The following is a 22,228-nucleotide window of genomic DNA, read 5'->3' on the forward strand; positions in this document are numbered from 1 at the left end:
GCTGAAACCATGAAATGTTTGTTATATTTGCATGACAAATGACCTAAACAGTTATCAACATAGTTGCAAATTAATTTTCTGTCGTTGATTTTTCAATCCTTTCTGCTGTACTTGTGGCCTATGTGCTGTTGGGTGGTTCGATATACAGCAAAGCGTTGTATTTTATATATAGTTCCTCATGTGTTTTGAACGCAAAAACCTCCCCGGGTAGAGGTAGAAATTGTCAAGAAAAGAAAATACTACTTAAACACAGTAACTGGGTGGCTACATGTACTTAGTTACGTTCCACCACTGCTGCCCAAGCCGGTACTGAACCTTGGGAATGGTGTCATCGTGTGAGGTTGGGGGTGATTTGCTGCTTGTTGCAGCCTTTGCGGCTCACAGACTCCTTGACGTTCCCTGCCCCGGAAGCGTTTCCGGTTTACCTAACGAGGTCAAAATGGCGGCTCGCTGCATGTGAAGGGGTCGACACGGGAGCCGGCTTAATGATCCGAGAAACATGTATAAAACGCCATGTAGCAGGCTGTCAGGTAACGCCAGAGAACACGTGGTACTTCGTCCAGCGCGCCGTTACCTTTCACGGTCATTTTTAATTTTCGCCGGCTGAAAACAGGCTTCGAAGCTAACGCCGGAAGCTAGCTGGCTAGCTTAGCATATAGCTATCCGGATAGATGTGTGGCATGAGGCTAGTAGTGACCTTAGAGAGAAGTCAGCTGGATCTGCAGAGACCAAAATTAGATTGTTACTGACTAGTTTTATTACGACAGCGTTTCAATTGTTTTACTGTAACTGTATGTCATCGAACAACAGTAAGAGCTAGCTTAAAAATAATGGATTTATAATGGTTACGTGACAGTTAGGTATGTTAAGGATGCTATCGACAATACATTTGTATAATGCTTATGTCCACCGTGTCAAACTTGGGTGCTAATATTTTAGTCAACCCTCAGTATTGTAAATGTCGTGTGTAAAATGTAGGAACACCGTTTATTACAACGAACTGCCAAAATGATACACCTTTCTCAATAGTTTCAACAAAAGTTGAGCATTATAACTTTAATGAACATTATTTATTGCAGATCAGTATCATTACGCATTTGTTTGAGATAATTGTGCCTAATAAACTAGCAACGGCGTGTATATGAAGTTTGTTGGTCATGTAATTTGAGTACGTATACAGTGCTGTGCAAAAGTTTTAGACACTAAAATGGTACTTTCAAAAATAATGCCATGAATGGTTTTTATTTATCAATCAACGTCATACAAAGTGCAGTGTCTTTTGTATCTTCATATGATCCCAAACTGACTCCATGGTGTTAAGATCAGGGCCCTGTGGGGGCCGTACCATCTACATCTACCATAAGCAGGACCCCTTGTTCTTCCTGTCACTGAAGATAGTTCTTTATGACTCTGGCTGTATGTTTGGAGTCATTCTCATGCTGCAGAATGACCTTTGAACCGATCACATGCCTCCGTTATAGTATTGTTTGATGGATAAGAATCTAAACATCCAAAGTACCTAAAACTTTTTTACTACTACTATTATTTCACAACAAAATCCTAGTTAAGAAATGGGAAGAGTAGAGATGTATTACCATTACTGTTAATATATGAGACGCCACAAAGTGGGCCAAAGTCAAAAAAGCTGATGTCATTGATTAGACAACGGCACGTTGCAAAGATGGCTGCGCTGGGTCAAAGCGTGGATTCTCTGGAAAAGAAGCGGCAGCTACAAAACCTCACACAGGAGTATTTGAGAAAAAAAAACAAGTTTTGCAAATTGTAAATGGCTTATCACAGTAGTACAACTGCTTTGCATGGTCACTTGAAGCGAAAGCATCCCGGGGCACTCTTTTTTAAGATGGAGCAACAGCAAGACTGCACAGTTTTGTTTATTTTTTCCTTTTTATTCCCACACAAGCATGGTTTATTAGGATTATTAACAGGCGGAACAAGTAGTTTATGCACTGCTGCTGTTATGATAACGTAATGTTCCACAACGTGTTATCTAACGTTGTTATGTGGCTATTGTATATTTTCTGTTTCCTTTAACTGCCATGTATGAGTGAAGAAATGGCTTAAACTGACATTAAATCTTCAAATATTTTTCTATCTTCCTTTATTTCAATGGTCATTTTGGACGCTTTCATTTGTAGTGCTGTTGAACTGCAAAGGGTTATACTTAGAGGTGTTCCTAATATTTTGTCAACCTTAATTGATATCAATGGGATTGACAAAATACCACAAATGACAGCCTCCAAAATGGATGGATTTCCTGCTTCTGAATGTCATATTTCATAATAAACTGAATGTTGTTGGGTTTTAGTCTGTTAGTCGGACAAAACAAGACATTATAAGATGTTACTTTTTACTCTGTAAAGTTGTGATTGGCATTTTTTCACTAAAAGATTATTCTGTACAAAAAATAATTGTTAGTTGCAGCCCTAGTTTTTTCGTCTTGGTTTTCTGTGTTTTTAGTTTTGGTCAAATGAGCTACGTGTATGGTGTTTTACTACTGACAGAATCAAACTGTATAGATCTTTATAACTAAACGGCCCGTCTTGTGTGTCTTGTAGGTTTGGTTGGTGCAAGTTTGAAACAGAAATTAGTTCAAAATATTCCTCGATGTGACCAGACTGCTCGGAGCCTTATTCAACTGCACAGAAGAGAGCCGTCAAACTGGTTGACTTATCAGCATCTCAGCTTCCTTAAACGCCAGGTAGCTTTCACTGGGCCCAGTATCTCATTGTTTTTGATTTCACTTAAGAAATGTCCTTTTGTTTGTTATTAATGCATTTCCCTTCACCATACTACTTATACTACGTACTGATTATTATTATTATTTGTTTTTATTTTTTTTGCAGTACATTTCTGCCTTCAGTTGTATGGTCATAACAGTAAATTATCCCATGAATCGCCTTGTCCACCTGTTTTCGTTTCAGTATGTAGCAAAGAACAACAGTGAGCTTCACCAGCGTGCCATCCCTAAACAGGAAGCTGTCCTGACCATTGTGGATGAGAGAGATGACGGTGTTGAGAGGCAGGTGCAGAGAATACCAACTATTGATCCTGTGGTCGCAGATGCTGTGCCACAGTCAGAGGATGTCACCAGTAAGACGAAGCCTGAAGTGAAACCCACTACAGAAGATGTGGCAGTACAGAAAGATTCTGTGTCCAATACAGCTCTGATTTCAGATGAGACTCCACATGTCCAGGTGGAGACAGATGAGGCAAGGGAGGCACGTCTAGACAGACAGTGGAAGCAGCTGAAGGTTGATGTGACTGACTTACCAGATATTTATGCCAGACTGGCCAAAATCAAACTTACAGGTAAAGTACACAGTACATCTTGATTACGTTGTATAATATGAACTATTTACACAGAGAAGTTGATACGTGCAAATATTAACCGGAGATACATGCAGAATCATGTGCATCTCTGAAACAATATCAGAACTTGGTAAATAAGTTAGATGAATCTGAGCAAATACAAAGATATGGTCATTACTACATATACAAAGCACCTTCTTATTTATCATATATAGTTTAGAACTGTGCAAGCAGGGAAGATTACATAGTATTGCATAGTGTCAGAAAAAAACAGTCTTTCATGTCATTCACTCAGTGAGTGAGTCAAGGGTTAGAGTTGCAGTGTGGCTAGGCATTAATACACTAATTCACAGCATAATCCGTGTTTCCGCTGGGGATTTGTATGCTCAGTATGTCCCAATCAACACTAATTTTTTTAAATAAATCTCTGAACATGCCACTTCTAGGTGAGTTATGGGGAGCCTGTAGTTTGTTGAGCCATGTTTGTGTAGAAACTATGATTGTTGCGAACTTACTGAGCACACAGATCAGCAGTAGATAAGTTAATTGTGTGGTAGGTGACATGCAGTGTAATTTAGTCAGTTCCATGTGCTTCACCACTCTATAAGAATGATTGGTTGACTCCAAGGCATGCTGTCAGATATATAGCTTATGGATAGTTTTCAAACAATAAAAACTGCATGAAAAGGCAGTTTCATTTTGCAACTTCTGTTGTCCTTCCCACTGCCCTCTTCCTGTTTATATTGAATCAGGCTTCTGCAGCAACAAAGCATAGCATTTACCAGTGCTCTTTACCTGATACTCTAAGAAGAAATACTGAAAGGAGGACACTTTTAAGTTTCTGTTCTATTATTCTTGCTTGGATGTTTCAGCGTTGGTGGTTACAACTGCAGCAGCTGGCTATGCAATGGCTCCAGTGCCCTTTGACCCAGTCATCTTCTTCGTATCTTCACTGGGAACAGGCCTCGCCTCTTGTACTGCCAATTCCATCAACCAGGTCAGTTATCCTCAGAACAAGGCCAAACAAGGCCTTGTCTATTTCAGCATGTACGAGTGTGCTTTTTGTCTTTGGTTCACTGCACACCACATTTAAGCCTAATCACAGCACAAGAAATATTAATGTACAACTTGATTGTAGGTCTTTCCACCCTCAGTAGTTGACCATGGAGTTTAATCAACACCTCTTTGACACATTGTCATCAAAAAAACTGAACATTATAGCCTTCACAAAGATAGGATTTACTACAGGATTATACAGGTATATTTAAAAAACTGATAACTGTAAAATCATATAGTTTATAGTTTGAGTAAATTATCTGTGGTTAATCCCACAGATAATTTACTCAAACTATAAAGATCCTATAAAGCAAAAAATATTAAACAAAAGGCTTGTGTAATTGTTTCAAGAAATGCAGTAAACAGTACAAATGTTTTTTGGCTTTTAATCTATTTGAAAAGAAAGTAATGAGGATTAGTCACAGAGCTGGTAAAATATCTGATGGTCTCGTGATGAGTGATAGATTTTTTTGTTGACATGTTATACAAACATCAACCTTCTTGTTAACAGACATCCACAGTTCTCCTTAGTGGTACCTGTGTTCTACAAAGTACTGAAAGAGCCAGCACATCTCAATTTTTTTAACCACTTTACATTCCTCTTTTGTTATGCAACTAAAAATGCATTGATGTGACTGTAATGCTATTATTATTTCCCTGCTGAAAGGTTTTTTTGAAGTTATAAACAAAGGGGAGCTACTGTGCTTAAAACTTAGAATACCTAGAATAAGTATGGCCTCCCTCTGCCTTCTAGTGTTGACACTGTACATCGGAATTTGCTCTGTGATTTAAGAATATTAGCACAATGGGTGACCCCCCTCAGGTCCCAGATTGAACTCTGCTTCGTTGTCTCTTTGGCTTGTAATTTGGCAAAGGCCATGATTACACTGCAGGTTCCTGCCCTTGGGGCAGACACTCCACCCCCGCCCAAGCCAACCTTCAACAGGCATGTTCCACCTGCTGTCTGTATTGTGTTGTGGAAGATTTTCCTTTACAGTTGTTTTATAACAACAATGGAGTGCCCCACCAAATAAAACAAACATAGTTTGTACTAACACAGATCATCCTGGATTTGAACTTGCTTCTGTCAGAATGTTTCCATCTTACCCCCCTGTACTTCACCTCAGGTGGTTACATCTATGGATACAAATGTGTAATGTTTACACAGTTTTGTGTTTGTTGTCAGGCCTGAATAGTGTCAAATCAGGCCATTGCTCAAATTGTATTGTCCCTTCAGTGGCCTCAAACAGAGCTCTGCTCTGACAATTCTGTGCATCTCTACCTCACACTGAGCAGGTGTGTAAATATTCTTCAGGTATTTGAGAAATGTCCCCTTCTCCTCATGCTGAGAGAGTAGGCCAGACTCGTGCTCCAAGACGTTCAGACTGCTGAGGGACACCCAGCCACTGTTCGTAGCCTGGGTGTCCCACCCTTACATTAGCCCTGTCAGTCTTCATTTTCTCCACTAACGCAGCCTGAGGATAGAATATGATATGGCTTTCTGTTTCATTGAAACTACGTTATTTGCCTTTAGGTGCCTCTCTCTTGATTTTCTCCATCCAGATCTAGTTTAAAATCTACAGTAAAAGTGAAACATGGGCAAAGTTCACAGCAGATGCAGCCCAAATTCTTGTTGCCAATTAGATGAGTGTGAAAACCTGCAAGAAACAGATGTACTCGGGCCTTTTTCAATTTTGAAATTTCGAAAAACTTAAAGTTTTAAAACCTGAGAATTAAAATTGCAGCAGAACGTCAAAGAAATAAGACAAAATTAAGCAGACCATACTGTGTCACTTTTTCAAGTTCTAGTGTACAATAACATACATTTTCACTGTGATTGAATTCTTACATTTTTTTTTTTTTTTACATTAAACCAAAGTAGACTACTTATAAAACTTTAATATAAAGTCTTGATATGAAAGGGGGAATATAACAAGATTGTGGATGTCTAAAAAGATTGAATAGTTCATTTTGCATCATATATGTGGCTAAAAAGTGTTCTTTGGTACAAAGTATGGTATTTGTGGAATGCTTCATGTGGTTTCTGTAGATAAATATACAGTGAACTGTAAAGAGATCCTGGCAGAATATTACTTCAACATTTCTGTTTTCACAAATGGCCTTTTGTCTCTTTGGCTGAAAGTCATCAGATCTTACTCTGTTTTAGGCCAAGAACTTCTTTTTTGTGGCTAGAAGCTGGTATGTGACCCAGAGCCTTCACACAAGTCAGCTTTATTCTGCCCCCTTATCCCCTGTTCTCTGTGGGACATGGTGCATGTCATCATAGTCTTAATTGACAAGATTTGGAGATGGGATTATTGTTTCAAACAAATTAGCCACATGTCAGGTGAGGCTGACTTTGAAGTAGGTTATCAGACAAAGTCATGCAAGGGCTCCGTCTTTCATTTAAAAGGTAGTTAAAAGGATAAACATAATTAAGAAAGTAAACTTGATTACAGTTGGTAGTGTCTTGTCTCCCTCTGCTTGTCTGGTATGAAAGCTATATGCCTTTCTACATACGATGTAAAAGTAGCTGTTGGTGTTGCTTTGTTTGGAGAAGAATGCCATTTTTCTCAGTGTAATTATACACACACAAGCACAAGGGATGTCAAGTGTGACACATAATTGACTGTTGCCCTGACACTGTGGTGGCACTCTACACCTCTTTGCAATGGACTAATACATTCAAGATTGTCTGTCAGTTCTTTTTGTCTAACACACACCCTCACCTGTGTGTAACTGATCTCAACACGTTTGTCATCTATTTGTTTTTCATAATCCTGAAAAAAAAAGGGAAATGGTGAAGAAAAACATTCTACTTTCAGAAGTGCTGCAAGGGTTTTTTTCCTTTTACTCCCTTTTATCTTGAAAAAACTGGTGCTTCACCATTGGTGTGGTTAGTTGTGATCAAAGCTAGATGTCCTTTTATATGAAAAATCAAACAAAAGCTTGACAAACAAATCAAAGCAGAGAGAGGCCCCTGTGAAGATCACTTCCTATGGATTCTGCTGTTCCGCCCCAATCCTTTAATTCTCGGCATCTAAAGAGGAGTGTGCAAGTATGCGACCACACAACTGTCGAATTACCTTAAGGAAAGGAGGAAAATGCCTTGAGGGAGAGAAAAATGCTTTGGCTCTTGGAAGTGGCAGCCAGACCTTCAGTGGGGCTGTCAAAAGTCAAGGCTGCTCTTTGTCCCATTGGGAAGTGCCTGTAGGGCAAACAGAAATGTTGTGGTTTCTTTTTAAAATGTTACTCTATTTAGGAAACTGACGGAAGGATGTAAGCACTTGGAGTCACGTAATAATGGCATGTCGACGTCTAGAGTTTCTCACTATGGTCCAAAGTATTAATGCTGTCATGTCTGTCTCACAGTGAGAGAAGAGTCTCAGGTCCAACAGCAAAAGGGATGTAATTATTTCAGCTTCCAGTTCAAGTAGCTGTCATGGATTGGCAATTAAGAACATTTGTGGAAGTGTTGAACTGAAAAAAGAACCTACACTGCGAGAAATAGCTTGGGCCTGTTCAAAGCCACATAGTTCCCTCTGTTCCTGCGAGATAGAATTGAACTAAATAACGTATAAAAGATAAAAGTACTGGTCTTTAGGACCCCTGGGCCCCACACCAGGCACAGCCACTGCAGGTGTTTCCAGCCGTCATCACCTTCAAGTCTGGCCACTACTTCAGCTAATTGGATAATTCGGTCAGATGAGAGTACCAGGCTGGAGACTAAAAGATCCCAGGGAAGTCTGAGGTCCCCAGCAGTGTAAACAAGGCGTGATATAGCCTTTTACTGTCAAATAAGTACTGCTTGACTATTTTGACAGCAGCTATAGTGTAAGTCACACCATGTCATCTCATGTTTGTTTTGATGAAAATTCAAGCTGGCTTGTTTTGTGGCTGCCTTGTGTCATTTCTGTTTTCGTGACGATGGCAGTGAGTTTTCTTTTGTGTCTGTTACTCTCCTGTGGTGAGCTGTCTGAAGCTGGCACGCATAAGCGGGCCCCCACAAGCCCCCAGCCCATCCACTCCTACCACTTTTAAGATACACCCTCCTCTCTTGTCCTGTGCAGGCATGTATTATTTACCCTCCTGCGTGTTTTCTTCTGAGTTCATCTTGGTCATAACCTTCAAGTGTATGAGAACATGATTGAACATGGGGACAGTTTACACAGACAATCATGTTATCAGAACATTATGTTAACATGTTTGATATACTTTTTAAAAGATGCTATACTTTTTGAAAAAATTAAAAGAAAAATACCAAATCTGTTGGTAACCAAGGCCAATCGTTACACACCCTTTTAAAAGAAACCTAATTTTTGGTTCTTTTAATGTAAACCATGATGGGACCATGACAGCTGAGTAACCAATTTCTGTAGTACACGTTAGCCATATTAAAAAGCTCATTGACAGTGATACAGATTTCCTCTAAATCTGTGTATAGATGCTTTTAATCAGCAGAATAATGGGAATGATTCAAACTGATAGCACTTGGATTTTATTTTAATTTGTTTACACAATGCAGTGTCATTGTATAAACCCTCTGCTTCTAGTGGAAGCTCATGCTTTCAACTTTAAAAGCATTTGTCAGTCTCCACTGACACCACAGTGTACTATTTCAACTACATGCTAATACAATGCAGGCTTGTTCTCGCAGTTGATATCTTTATCTCTGATCTCTATCTTTATGTTGTTTGCAGTGGCATTCATCTTCTTAATCATATTTATCCAAGCATTTGGAGGTCAGATTGGTGTGTTGCCACCTGAATTTGATCTGAATCACACCTGGAAATTCCCTCATGTTATTATACATATTAAATCCCCCTTTGAGGCATATCTAGTGTAATACATTAATCTGTATATGGGTTTTTGAACTGTACTGATGCAAATTTATAAGCTGTTCTCTGTGAAAGTCCTTAAATCACATTTAGCATAGCAAAATGTTTGTATTACAGTGCAGTCAGAAAGTATTAGGGCTGTGACATACAGCATTTTTTGTTTTGGCTCTGGTCTGTAGCACGTTTCGTGTTTCATTTTATGATTTGAAATGAAACGCGGAGTTCCGGAGTTTAAAAGTTTAAAAGCCGACTCAAGCTTTAATTACTTCCACATCAGATGAATTTTGTCCCTACATAGTCCCCCAATTTTAGACACAAAGTAATGAGACAAATTAACATCGACTTAAGTCATCCTGTTCAAAACCCTTATATGCAAAACATTTGTGCAATCATAGCAAACCCCTAATTATGGGCCAGTCAGTAATAGGTAGAAATAGGATACCATACAGTCGCCAATATGTTTTTTGTTGAAAACTCTTCTCTCTCTTGTATTATCTTCCGGGGCACTTTTAAAGATGTGATTTGCATGAGAAGGTAGCATTACCACAACCAGGGTACCAAGACACAACGTGAGCATGTCTAGAAGAATGTCTAGATGTAAGCTGCTTTAGGAAATTCTTTCTGACGTGGTTATTGTGTATGTAACATGTAAATTTATATTGTTTCTTCTTCAAGTTACAATAGGTCTCTAATTGACTAGTACATTTTCCAGAGGTAGTCAGTATGCCAGTGTTATAGACAGTGGTTAGCTACTGCCTTCTGTAGGTCTTGCTACAGTTTACATTTGATGCACTCCACTTGGTTGTAAAATGCTTGACTGTGGTTACAGTGATCTTTGCCAACTACATAGATATTTTTTGTTACTGCTTTAGACAGGCTGAAGGTGTAGATAGTGATCTGTCAGCAGCACAGTAGGTTATAGTTGTCTGCCTCAGCTTGGGTTGGCGGCAGAATTGCTGGGCCTCCACAGTCAAGGCTGCCACAACAGTTTTGAAGGATAGAGCTCATCTCATTGTAGTTTAGGGTACCTCACATAGCATGGTACCTCCTTGAGAAGATCATTAGTTGTAACAAGACCTCATGGCCACTAAAACCCCACCAACCATTGCACTTTTCAAAGACAGTGGAACCTTCCCACTCGATTTGTGTCGGTTTCCCGTGGAGAAGTAGCGAGGAAAGATATAGTTTCAAATGGGGGCTATAGAATACCTCTAGCATGATGACATTGTTACCCTTTTTGTGAAATATATTTTCATTCTGCTTGCAAATTACCCCCCGCCATTCTCATAACATAATCCATTTGATGAATTGCAGTGGATACCCTCAAAAATAACCCCTATATTGAAGGCGTACTGTATTTGCTTTTCTTGTGTGGAAAGCTTCAAAGGTATCTTCGGGCAGATGGAGTTGTGAAAGTATCAGTGCTTGTCACATTAGTTCCACTGGCTGCGTACTGTAATTGACTGTTCGAAAATGTTTTGGCTGTCAAAGGATTATGAGTTGGGCATTTTTGTGGGGTGCTTTTTGGAGTTAAAGGTCAAACACATCAGAAGCTTAGACAAATGGGCGATTTAACTCATATGTGATCCCTTCCTTACTGCAGATGCTGCTCTTAGGATCTTGTTTTCCAGGAGCTTAGTTAAAACAAAAGAGCATGTTGATCTTTGACATGGATAGTTTTCTCAGTTTTTGTTTTGATGGTCTCTACCAAGCTGTTAGTTCCGCGTGGGAGAAGGGATGGAAATTCCTTTTTAATTGCCTAGCAAGATGGCACGAAAGGGACTTGATGGGTATCTCTCTTTTGGTGCTGGATTAAAATGAATATTTAACTAGACAGCCCTGTTTAATAGTTAATTTCTTTAAAACCTTTTGTCTTTGTCAACCATGGGGTGCCAATCCATTTCAAACTGCACAACTGGGTCTCTTGCAGCCTCAGATGGGAGACAGATGCTTTCCTCTGATAAAGTCATGATGGGTAAATCCACCTATTAAATCCCCCCAAGATAATGCCCGAGGGGAACCAAGAGCAAATACTGTTGCCAGGCAAGCTTAGATACAGGGATGTTAATAATATTCTGGTTTACAATAATGTCTTGAATTGTTTATTTTATTTGTGTTTGTGTGTTTTTTTTTATTTTTTATTTACCATTCTTTTAGAAGACTTGGCATGAGTATTGCAGTTGAATGGCTCCTTTATTAATTATCTTATATCACTAGAGTAATGCGTTGTGTGTGGCCAAAAAATTGTCTGTGCTATTTACACAAGCATAGTGTGTTGAGAACCAGTGCCAAAGTAGCACTAATAAAATTCTGGTCCTGATATTAGTTTCAAATTCAATTGAAAGTTTCAAAAACCAGCTGCCTATTGTAGCTATTGACACACATCGTCTGTTAACATTTTGTACATTCCAATCATAGTAGAAGGATTAAAACATTTAAAGGTTCAGGAAAAACTTAATAACGAGATGGACATGGAGTTAGAGACAGTCATTTTAGAACGTGTTGGCAGGCAACACCAGTAATTTAATTAAATACATATAGGCTTTTCAATTTAAACAGCACAGCTTTCCTACGGATGTAAATCCTTACAATACCAGCTGACTTCATACAATCAATAAAACCTGCAGTATCAAATTAAATGAGTCCAGTGAATTTAGAGAAATATTGGAATAAGCTAAAGCAATGTCTTTCTATCTGTTTTTAATAATTTTTCCTCAATTCAAAGACATATTGTGGCGTGTAAGAGCTCTCTGGGTATGTAGTATGGATGTAGCCCTGCAGCTAACAGGTCAATGTCCGGACTGCGGGGTTTATTCCTGTCCACCTGAACCGTCTGAAAACTGTCTGTGGTAGCGATAGGAATCCAGAGTATCTTCCTGTAGCCATGTCTCTGTGAAACACATAACACTACACTCACGGAAGTCCCTCCTCACAAGGGCTGCTACCTCGTCCTCATGTTGCCCATGATAATAGAAGGGAGGTACAAATTATACTGTATCTCCTCTTCTCCATCAGTCTCTGTTGTCTGGACCCAGATCTCTTCCCTCGTCTCTTTGTTCCTCCTCTGCATCCTCTGTTTGTCATCCTCCTGATTTCTGCATGGATGTGGCGTCAACACTTCAACGTGTGCTGTGCAATGCTACCATAGCTAAATTAAGCACATACCACTACACTTACTGCAAACTAATTCCTCGATTTTATTAAAAAAAAAAAAAAAAAAACAAAACCAGCAGGAGCAACTTCAACCAGCTGCATACACACTCGGCGCACACACATATATATATTAAAATGTATTAATATGTAACACCTGTTACAAATTTCTCCAGCCGTTATTGAAATTTAGTCTCAGTGTTTTCTGAAATTAAAGCATAGAACAAATAAATAATGAATATTAAAAAAAAAAAAAAGGATTGCTGCAGGAAATTTGTAAATTAACCCGTTTCTTAACCGCTTACCTTTGTACCGTTTAAGGTTATTCACTGGAATTGAACTGCTTAAATATCAATAAAAAACTGGAAAAATGGGGGTGTACTAAAAGTTTTGACTGGTAGTGTACGTTACATTTTTTACTTACACTACATATTCTTTATGATCCTTGTACACTCAGACCTTTACAAATACAGGGTGTCCTAACTTCAAAGGAACAGAAAAACAGGGCTTCTCATTGGAGTTGTCTTCAACATGTCGTCATCTTTTGTGAAGATCACACTCAAGAGATGCAGTTCAACTCGCACGCAAAGTGTCTCTCTGAGCTTTCAATGTCACAGCTTGTTTGGGCAAATACACCTCAGCACAATAGAGTTGCGTTCAACTCAAGGAAATGAACATGACTGACTGATGGGCAGGTGGGGCCCCTCCTTACCACCTCCCTAATAAGCCTTTAGTTTTTGACAAAACACTATGATTATGGGCTTCAGTGACCAACAGGGCGAGATGCAGACACCATTGAGACTTGAGTCAGAGGGTTGAAACCACCCACCTCAGCACCGTCTGGCACCACTGAACCTTTCTACACCTCACAGTGCATTTGGCAATGGCTGAGCTCATGCACGCTGAGTTTATGTTGTTACACTTACTACAGGGTTTTCCCTACCATTATAAGACTTAGGCACAGCGCCCAAGCATTTGAACTCTGTTAAGTTGTGTTGGTGTTGTCAGTGTCTCAGTTTTAGTTAACCATTCTGGACCTGCTTTCCCACTGAAACGGATACTGGCATGTCAGCACCTCCGGGATGCAACGTTGACGTATCAGTGAATAGAGACAGTCAGTGTAGAGGCCCCTGTATGTCTAGAGGACAAACCGTCCCTCTGGCACTAGTGTCACACGGAAACTGATTGTGGACGGTGATAATGGGTTGCTGAAGATGCACTCGTTTTAGAAGTGGCCCCCTCTGCTTGTCACCAACCTTTTGCACTGCTGAGCATTAGCAGACTGGGGCCAGAGGTTTGCATGGTTATTCAGTGGATGTAATATCACTGTGTATTGCCAAGCCTCAGGGTCCATGAATCTTGTGGTCATTCAGTTTTCTTTTTACAAATGGGTATTAACTGCATGGCCGTCACGTTCCTGTCACAGTATAACACTTTTTGAGAATGTGAAAAAAAATCATGCATTTTTTCATTTCTGTTTTCAGGTGATTTTATTTTTTGTTATGGAAAATAAAAATCAAACCAATTTTTAAATTTCGATCATCCCTTTTTGAACATGGAAAATATAAATGTCTTGTACCTAATACATTTTGCATTTTAAAATGAAAATCAAATAACCACCCATTTTTTATTTTTTAATACCCGTTTCTGAAAGTAAAAATCAAATGACCAAAAGACAAACAGACCCTTCAGCCCGAATGTTTTTTGTTTAGTTGAGCGTCTCAAAATTGTCCATTATGACAAGAAGAAAAGGAAAAAGCAATGACTTAGGAATGATGCAGAATGTGTTTTGTGATGCTAATGTTAGTCAGATGACTACATACTGTGTTTTGATGTGCGGTATTGTATTGCACTAAAATCAGTGACAGAGAGGTGAATAACAAATTTCATGAAATGACCTGCTGTTTTCTGGTGAGCTGAAACTTAAAAGTTATTTAGATTTAAATTTTTTTAGCCTGTCCTCTTCTGTTTAGTTGCTGGAGGGATAATTGTACATGTGGATACAAAGACAGCTCCTAAGCTCACTGATATCTGTGCTCTTCATTTTAATATACCACAAGCTCTTGGTCTTTGACCCATTTCAGACATAAAGGGCAGATAAATTTAAAAAAAAACCACTTTATATGAGAATAAAAAACCTGACAAAGTTACGTGCGGACATTTTTTGTTTTACAGTAGCTAAACAATGAACATCTAGAGAACACTGTGTTTTTGCAAGGCTGATTAAATTACTAATTCTTCAATTTAAATTCAGGGAAAGACATATATTTAGGACATCTATTTTTTTAAGACATCACATCATTATGTATTTGTGTATAGTTTACATTTTTTTTTTTTCTCCATGAAATTCAAGCAAGTTTACCCTCTCTATCTGAAGGTAACTTAGCCAAAGGCAAGTAGGGAACACTCTTTGTAATACTGAGATCCGTGGATAATTAACAAAAGCAGCCCTGTTTATGGCGTGCCCGTGAGCCAATACCGCATGCTAATGTGATTCAAACCGAGAAGCTTTTGGGGCAAGGGCATCATTGCTGGAAAACAAAATGGTTACCAACATGCACCAAGGCTTTCCCTAAGAATTGGGTGTGTCTCATATACTCAAAATCTCAGTTGAAAATTCAAGTTTATTTATTTAGTCCAAAATTACAAGGTTGTCTCCTTTAGAGTAAGGCTCTATGAGCCCTATACGTTTTTAACTTAACTGATTAGGGGGTGTGATTTTTTTATTTTTTTTTTTTTTTTTTTTTTAATGGCACATGTAGGGTTAAATTCATTAGGCTTTCCATCTTGCCATTTGCTGAAAGAGGGGTGTATTATCTTAAAGCTTAATAGTGGCAGGAATAATTATACGCAGATTAGCATTTATGTGGTCATCTGGTCAAGTTTCTGTTGGAAAATTGACATATCAAAAGAATGTTACTGTTTTGTTGTTTATTTGCCACAACTTTGACTGATTTTAATATTTTTCTCTCTCCATCGCTATGGGTTCTTTCCTTTTAAATAAAGGTTGTTCTAGTATGCATCACATTTCACAGCGTCTATTGAAGAAAAATCCTCTTTCTGATCTTTTTGCTATACTGTTTTAAAGTGCTCTGTATTGGCTGAGCATCATGAAGACATCACATTACCAGCCAGCCTAGATTTAGACTCGCTGTCATTTCTCACTACTCTATAGTTTGAGTAATTGTTTCAGTACTTTCAGCTTCCGCTCTTATTACTTGAAATTTTAAAAGGGATCTTGCCTGGTCTCCAGTGACTATTATGCAGACTATATTTCCTGAATCTTAACTGCCACCCAAGTCCTCAGTCCTTCATTATGTAATCACACAGCATATCTAAAACAGTTTTTAAAAAAATCACAATAGTCAAAAATATTCTTAAGGGCTATACTGTCATGATATTTGTAACCATGCTAAGACTGTTCAGTGTTAGGGACAGGAGACGCTTTATTTGACGTTTGACATTTTTGGAAGCTGTAACTGCCGATGCTTTTTAGAGGTGACCCTCAGTTAATTCAGTGGAAAGCATTCTGAGCCATTCTGTATCTCTTCCTGTTATTTGTGTTATCGTCCCTTAAATGCATATGCATAAAGGGTAGAGGTGTGTTTCACTGTGAATGTTACAGGTGCACCTCAGGTGATTAGATAAAGCAAACTGCACTGCTTGAACAGTATTCCTGTTTCACTGAAACACACACGTAATCTAAGCACTGAATGTGTGAAAGGTTTGTTTCACTAGATGCTGTCTCCCAACATTAATATTTTTTTTTTTAATTTGGTGTGCATCATTAGGTGTCTAAGCAGTGAGTGACCAGGCGTTTACCAAGTGAGGGAAGGAGGGGGGAGAGGCTTGGTGCACTCATGGCTGTAATCAGGGTAATCTTATACAAATGTTTGTCTGTTATTCTGTATTCTTTGAAAGCTTTGTATCAGTCTAGCTCAACCTTAGGGTGAGCTCACTGGTTCCAGTTAAGCGAGGCTGAGAAGATAAAAGGCCAGTCTCTTGTCTTAAGCAGTAGAAGAGTCCCAGCTTGCTCCGAGGCAGCAGTTTGAAGTTATTTTTGTTGAATTTCACTGGGTTAATTTTTGCCTTCATTTCATTAATATTTTTGTTGATAAATGCTACCTTTTGTGCATGGACTCCTGCCTACTGATCTGCTTCTTGAACATCTTGAAAGCTTTTCAGTGCTATACAACATCTAATGCCCTTTATATGGGGTGGCAGCATTACAGAGGCACAAAAGGCCAAGTCTGCCTGCCTTTGTGTCTCTTCTTGAGCCTAGCATTACTTGTATTCTGACCACATGTTGGTCCAGCTGTTCTCCTCCGCCAGTCATTCCTCTCTCACCTGAGGAAGTCATCCCGCGGGGTAGGGTGTGGACCCTTGTCTGTCTCTGTTTCACTGGAGCGATTGTAGATAGTTAAAAGGATCTTCAGCCATATGATGGCGTGGCAGTCTGTCTGCCACTGTGATGTAGTAACCGTTGATTACCTTTCACAAAACAAATCAAATTGTGTGTGCAGCTTGAACATGCATACTAAGTCTGGTTCTGATGTCTTTAACTGTACCTATCCCTTTCTAATCTTTATATGACGCATTGATTTTTGCCACCTGGCTAACCCCACCTAGGACCACAAAGGGATTGTAAAACCATACTTTTTTGTCTTTCTTTGTTTATGTCTATGGAATAACATTACTTTACCCCTGTATGCTGTATGTCTTAATAACTGTTTTCTCTCATTACTAAGGCTCCTGTAAGACAGCTTTTAGAAACATTGCTGTATTCTCAGCCCACAAAGAAAAGTGACATGTCTACTTTAAGCGTGGCTGTATAACTTAACTCTGCTTTGCAGTGGCTTCCGTCATTAAGGCACGTGTGCTTTACTATGGACACTATTAATGTGCTGTGTAGCCATTCATTTTACACCCACACAACCTAAATCAATATGACATAGAGACAGCTGGGTGTATGCAAATGAGTGGTTATACCCATATGTGTGTGTTTGTTTTACTCTGAATGTCTTTGTCTAACTTAGCCAGATCCTAGGGATTAAATATTTTCGCTGTTTGAGATGTGCTAGTGGTTCTGTGTGTGGGGGGGTATCCTATGCATTTGCACTTCCTGCATACAGAGCTTTTATCTGTATGCTTCTCCTGTAATTATTGCTTATGAAGAGATAGGATGGGTAGGGGAAAAGTGGCTCGAATTTAGCCAGCCCAGAGTTTTAATGGCATTTTGCCACTTTGAAATTGCTTTCTTTGTTTAAGACGTACGTCCTTTATACAGTATGCTGTAAAGCAGACAAAGAAATGTACCTTTTTAACCTGAGCTATAAGGAGGCAGACAAAATGATGCTCTCTAGAAGCATGACCCCTACCCTACTGCATTCGTTGTTTTAAACTAAATAAACTATTAAAAGGACATTTTCAGATATTTAGTTGGAAGACTTTACCAATGTACTCCACTGTTCTGTCAAAAATCTCAGCTAAAGTAGTGTCATTCTTGCAACTTTCCTCTGAGGAACTGTGCCAGCACTTACTTTTCCCCATTGAGACACACTGTAAACTGTGTCACGCCACATCTTGACAGAAACAATTTCTGTTACATTCACAAGACAGATGGTTGACAGCTTACTTCTAGAAACCATCAAAAAGCTAACTGCTTGCCTTTCCACTTGAGGGGATAGCGAGAGAGGCGAGAGGATATGGAGAATATGGTAGAGCGCGGGATGCGTCTCCAGGGCAAAGCTCTGGCGGTGGAGGAGGACAGACTTTGACAACAACTTTGTTACACTGTTCATACAGTCTTCTCCCATTTGCTCCAGCAAACAAGATTGAAACTCGTGGATAAATAATTTACTCCTGCTGCTTTTTGCCACTGTTTACCATCTGCTCCCTTGTGTTGGGTGTATCAGCAGATGTTCTGTGTCCATATAAACATAGGTCAGTTTTTTCTTCATTTTGTTTCCTGTCATTCAAAAGCCTGAAACTAAAAAGAAGAGAGTTAGCATACCAGGAGTTGCCTTAACCTGAGTTTATAGGCTGGAAACCACAACTCTTTCTAGTTTATAATCAGCAAATCTAACAGTTGAAAGGCATTTTTTTATTAAACAACAACCAATATAAAGGTTGAAGAGTACTCCCTTCTACTTCTTAAAGCCAGTTCAGAGCAGAGCCTTGATATTAACCCTGTGCTCTCTTTGTCTTTTCCTATTTGGGTCCAGAAGGAGGTGGTTGTGAAGCTCTGTAGGATGTTATTCAGTTTGTTAGTAGGTTTACTTCACTGTAGAGAGTGACGAGACAAAGCCTCCAAAGCTACATTAAAAAAACTTGTTGGCCAACATATTACATTATAGGGAGAACACTGTCTTCTAGTTGTTCCCTTGCCCTGTCCCTGAACCAAACTGTTCTGCACTGCATCAGCCTGAGCTGCAGGTGTGTTATCAGAAGTCCAGTTTACAGAACAAGTTAGTAAATGGAAAGGGAAGGATAACAAAGATGCTAATTAAACAATGTAACGGCTGTGTTTAGTTTGTAGGATCTGTAGGGTATCTTCAGAGACGACTTGTACCTTGGAGGAAAAGCGGGCAGTATGAAACCTGTAACCCATGTCCCAGCATATCAAAGTACTTTCCACAAACCAGAGATAAAAAAAAAAAAATCAGTTTCTGTTTGTTCTTTTTAATCAGGTTTATTTAGTTTACTAATAATATGGCAAAAGAATAGAACAGATTATTATTATGTGTTTGGTAATCCGTTTATTTATTTATTTTATTATAAGTTGTGTGATAAAATAAATGAATTTCCTGTTATGCCAATTGTTATAAACAGAAACACTGAAAATCACAGCTGTCTGTTTTGCTCTTTACAGTACATGTCATGACAGGCATCTTGTGGTATACCTAACAATGTAGCTTATTGAAAGATTTTTTTCTGCCAAGTTACCTTGTTTCATTAATAGGTAGTTGACCTTCCTCCAGAATTAAAATTTAAGATGATTATAAGGTAATGCTATGCTAAGATCTAGACCTCACTGTATCGTTGTCTTCTTCCGAGGTCCTCATCATTTGGATTTGAAAGGCTTGTTGAATGACCCTGTCTAGCTGAAGGGGTGGATTTTACTATGGGTCACTGCTGCAAATACAAATATTCCTGAGGTGCTGATGTCTGCTGTCATGTTTGAGAGAACAGTGAGGGCCTTCATATACATCTGCCCCTCATCACTTCTAACTTCCAATGGTTACATTTCTTCAAAATCTTCAGTCATATCAGAGGAGTATTAAAGTTGACACACACACACACGCACACACACACACACACACACACACACACATTCACACCCATTCCAGTCTCCTTGTGGTCAGACACAGCTGTGGACAAAAAATCTAAACACTCACATTCTCTCAAACATACACACCGTCATGCACATGCTTCCTTTTCAGCTGCACCCAAACTGTTGAGAGGCTTTCAAACTGCTTGTCATGTCAGTCGCACCCTCACAGTTATTTGCAAATGCCCACTGATGGCGGAAAAGACTGTTTATTTCTCTTTAAACAAGTGACCACACACACAGGCCAGTTCTATGTATTCAGCTTTCACTGATATGTTTTCCCACAGTACGAGAGACTGAATAGAAAGCACTCAAGTGTGTGCACGGTTAATGGTAATCAGGAACTGGAGTGAAATGCCCTCATTAATAGGAGCGTTAACTTATCAGACTGAGACTGGAGATATGGCTGGTCAGCTTTCCAACAAAGGAATTTGTCTTGTTTGCACAGTTGATATGTTTATAGTGGAATGAAAATGAATGTGTCAGCCAGCATGGCCCAGTGTCTGGCTTTTTTTCCAAATGATACCAAACCACTTTGTAAAATAAAGATTCCTATTCAAAACTCAAGCCATTTCACCAAAGGATTTCGCTACAAGGTCTGTTCCAAAGGTTCTGTGTCGTGATATTAGATAAACATACCCTGTGAGGGTCTCTTGATCCATAGGACCTTAACATTTGCTATCATCATTGCCATCCACCAAGAGTATGGCTTGTAACAGGAGCCCTCCCTCACACTAGGTGGCACTGTGGCTTGGTAAACGATTTAGCATAAATGATGAAAACAGTGATGTTATATGACACACAAGGCATGCGTGATGAACTATTGCATCACTTTTAAACAAAAGGCACAAATTCCCCCAGGCTCTCTGCATTAGTGGTTTGAGACGGTCTTCTGTGCAAAAAAGAAATAGACAACGCTCATTTATCTTTAGTTCCGCACCAGAAACCTATTCTTTTTGGAGGTAAAGCAGCAGCTGCCAAAGCCCCCTTTGATCAGATGAGCTAGAAGAAAAGCAGAATGTAGGAATAATATTCTACCTTTAGCCTTTTTCCTTTTTTTTCCATTTCAGACTTCATCCTCTTTTTGTCCCATCACTCTTTCCATCTCTTTGTGGCCCAGGCAGTGAGAGTATAGCATGCCTCTGCCTTGCAGTAAGCTTTCCCAGATCCTGCCCATATCTTCTCAGGCAAAGGGACTGATTACCGGCAGGGCAGAGGTAATGCGGCTCTGCACGGCATTAATTGGCTGATTAACATGAGGACAGTTTAGCACTTCACTGTCTCACACTCAGGCCATTAATCAAGAGAGAAGCTGTGCCAGCTGAATTGCTGCCAACGGCTCTATACAGACCACTATAAAGAGAAGGAGAAGAGGTGTGGGTTCAGCGCACAGCTGAAAGGGAGACATGATCCACTATTTGGCCAGACAGAGTACTGCAGTCTCTACACTGGTGCCTAGGAAGAACGAAAGGAGACTTTAATGTACAGCAGCAGGACCGTGCAGTTACGGTATTTTGAAGGCCAAGAAGTATTGGTAGATTCAATTTGGGTAGTTACATTCTTTTGAAGGTCTGAAGAAAAGTGTAAAGATTTTGTTCATGTGCATGAGTCACTGTGCAGCCATGGAAATGTGGACTACTCAATTGTAAAAAGATGTCTGGATCAGAGGTTGCGTGATTTTATTCTGTTTTTCACGATTTCTTCTCATGAATTAAGCAGTGCAAACAACCATAGCTTTTCATGTCCAATCACACCAACTGATCCCATATCATTTCATCACATCAAAGGATCGCAGAGGGCAAGGGGACCCCCAAAACATCTGCCAGCTGTCCATACGCAGCATTCCAGACCCAGATATGACTCCTGTTTTTATCTTTCACCTCCACTGCAGATACTGTGAAATAAATGTTGCGGTTGTCTCAGTGACAGAAATGAAGTGACGGAGCTGTCATAAGCAATCTTTTTATAAGCACCGCAGTGCAAGTACAACCCCTAAAGGAATTTGATATTCAGACTTCTTATCATCCAAAAATCCGTTCTGTACTGACTAACACTTTTATCTGAATCCATATCATGGCACACATCTCTACTGGGTTGCCATTGATACCAGTTTTAAACCACCACCCACCTATCCCTAATTACAATGCACCATGTCTGATCACTGTCTGTAGTCAGCCTCCCCCTCATTCTACATATTTCCTCTGCCAGCACCTCTGCCATCCACACAGACACCCACACAGGCTCATGCTAACAGTTTAATAAGTACTTTAAGAGGGGTTTGACAGGTTCTTCAGGGAACCGGTGCAAAGTCACAGCATTGCTCACATAGCTTCAAGACTATTCATTTGACTCAAGAGACATCAATGGCATTTCGGAGACAGAACGGCAGTCCCACTTCTCCCACAGAAACACCTTGAAATAACATTGATATGCCTTTCCAGCGTTTTTGTGTTGTGACTAGTCAGGTTCCATGCCTTGTTTATTTTGTTCCATTTCTTTTCTTTCATTTGATTTCTAAACATTT

The 22,228-nt window shown here is 39.5% G+C and overlaps 1 protein-coding gene across 5 annotated transcripts in view; it reads left to right on the plus strand.

Annotated features, from left to right (window-relative positions):
- The first annotated feature begins 326 nt into the window (after window positions 1-326).
- The window catches only part of LOC120794769 (protoheme IX farnesyltransferase, mitochondrial), a 34,533-nt gene continuing 12,631 nt past the window's right edge, over window positions 327-22,228 (plus strand). For 2 of the 5 annotated variants that reach the window (XR_005708156.1, XM_040136070.1), the window contains exons 1-4: window positions 328-530; window positions 2,577-2,719; window positions 2,943-3,330; window positions 4,203-4,327. Coding sequence is in view for 4 of the 5 variants with exons in the window: in XM_040136070.1 (XP_039992004.1) it covers window positions 500-530; window positions 2,577-2,719; window positions 2,943-3,330; window positions 4,203-4,327 (687 nt within the window). In the remaining variant the exon portion in view is untranslated. The other 3 variants (XM_040136073.1, XM_040136074.1, XM_040136071.1) reach the window with 3 other exon arrangements.

This window comes from Xiphias gladius, chromosome 9 (genome assembly GCF_016859285.1).
Source record: "Xiphias gladius isolate SHS-SW01 ecotype Sanya breed wild chromosome 9, ASM1685928v1, whole genome shotgun sequence".
Classification (NCBI taxonomy): Eukaryota; Metazoa; Chordata; class Actinopteri; order Istiophoriformes; family Xiphiidae; genus Xiphias; species Xiphias gladius.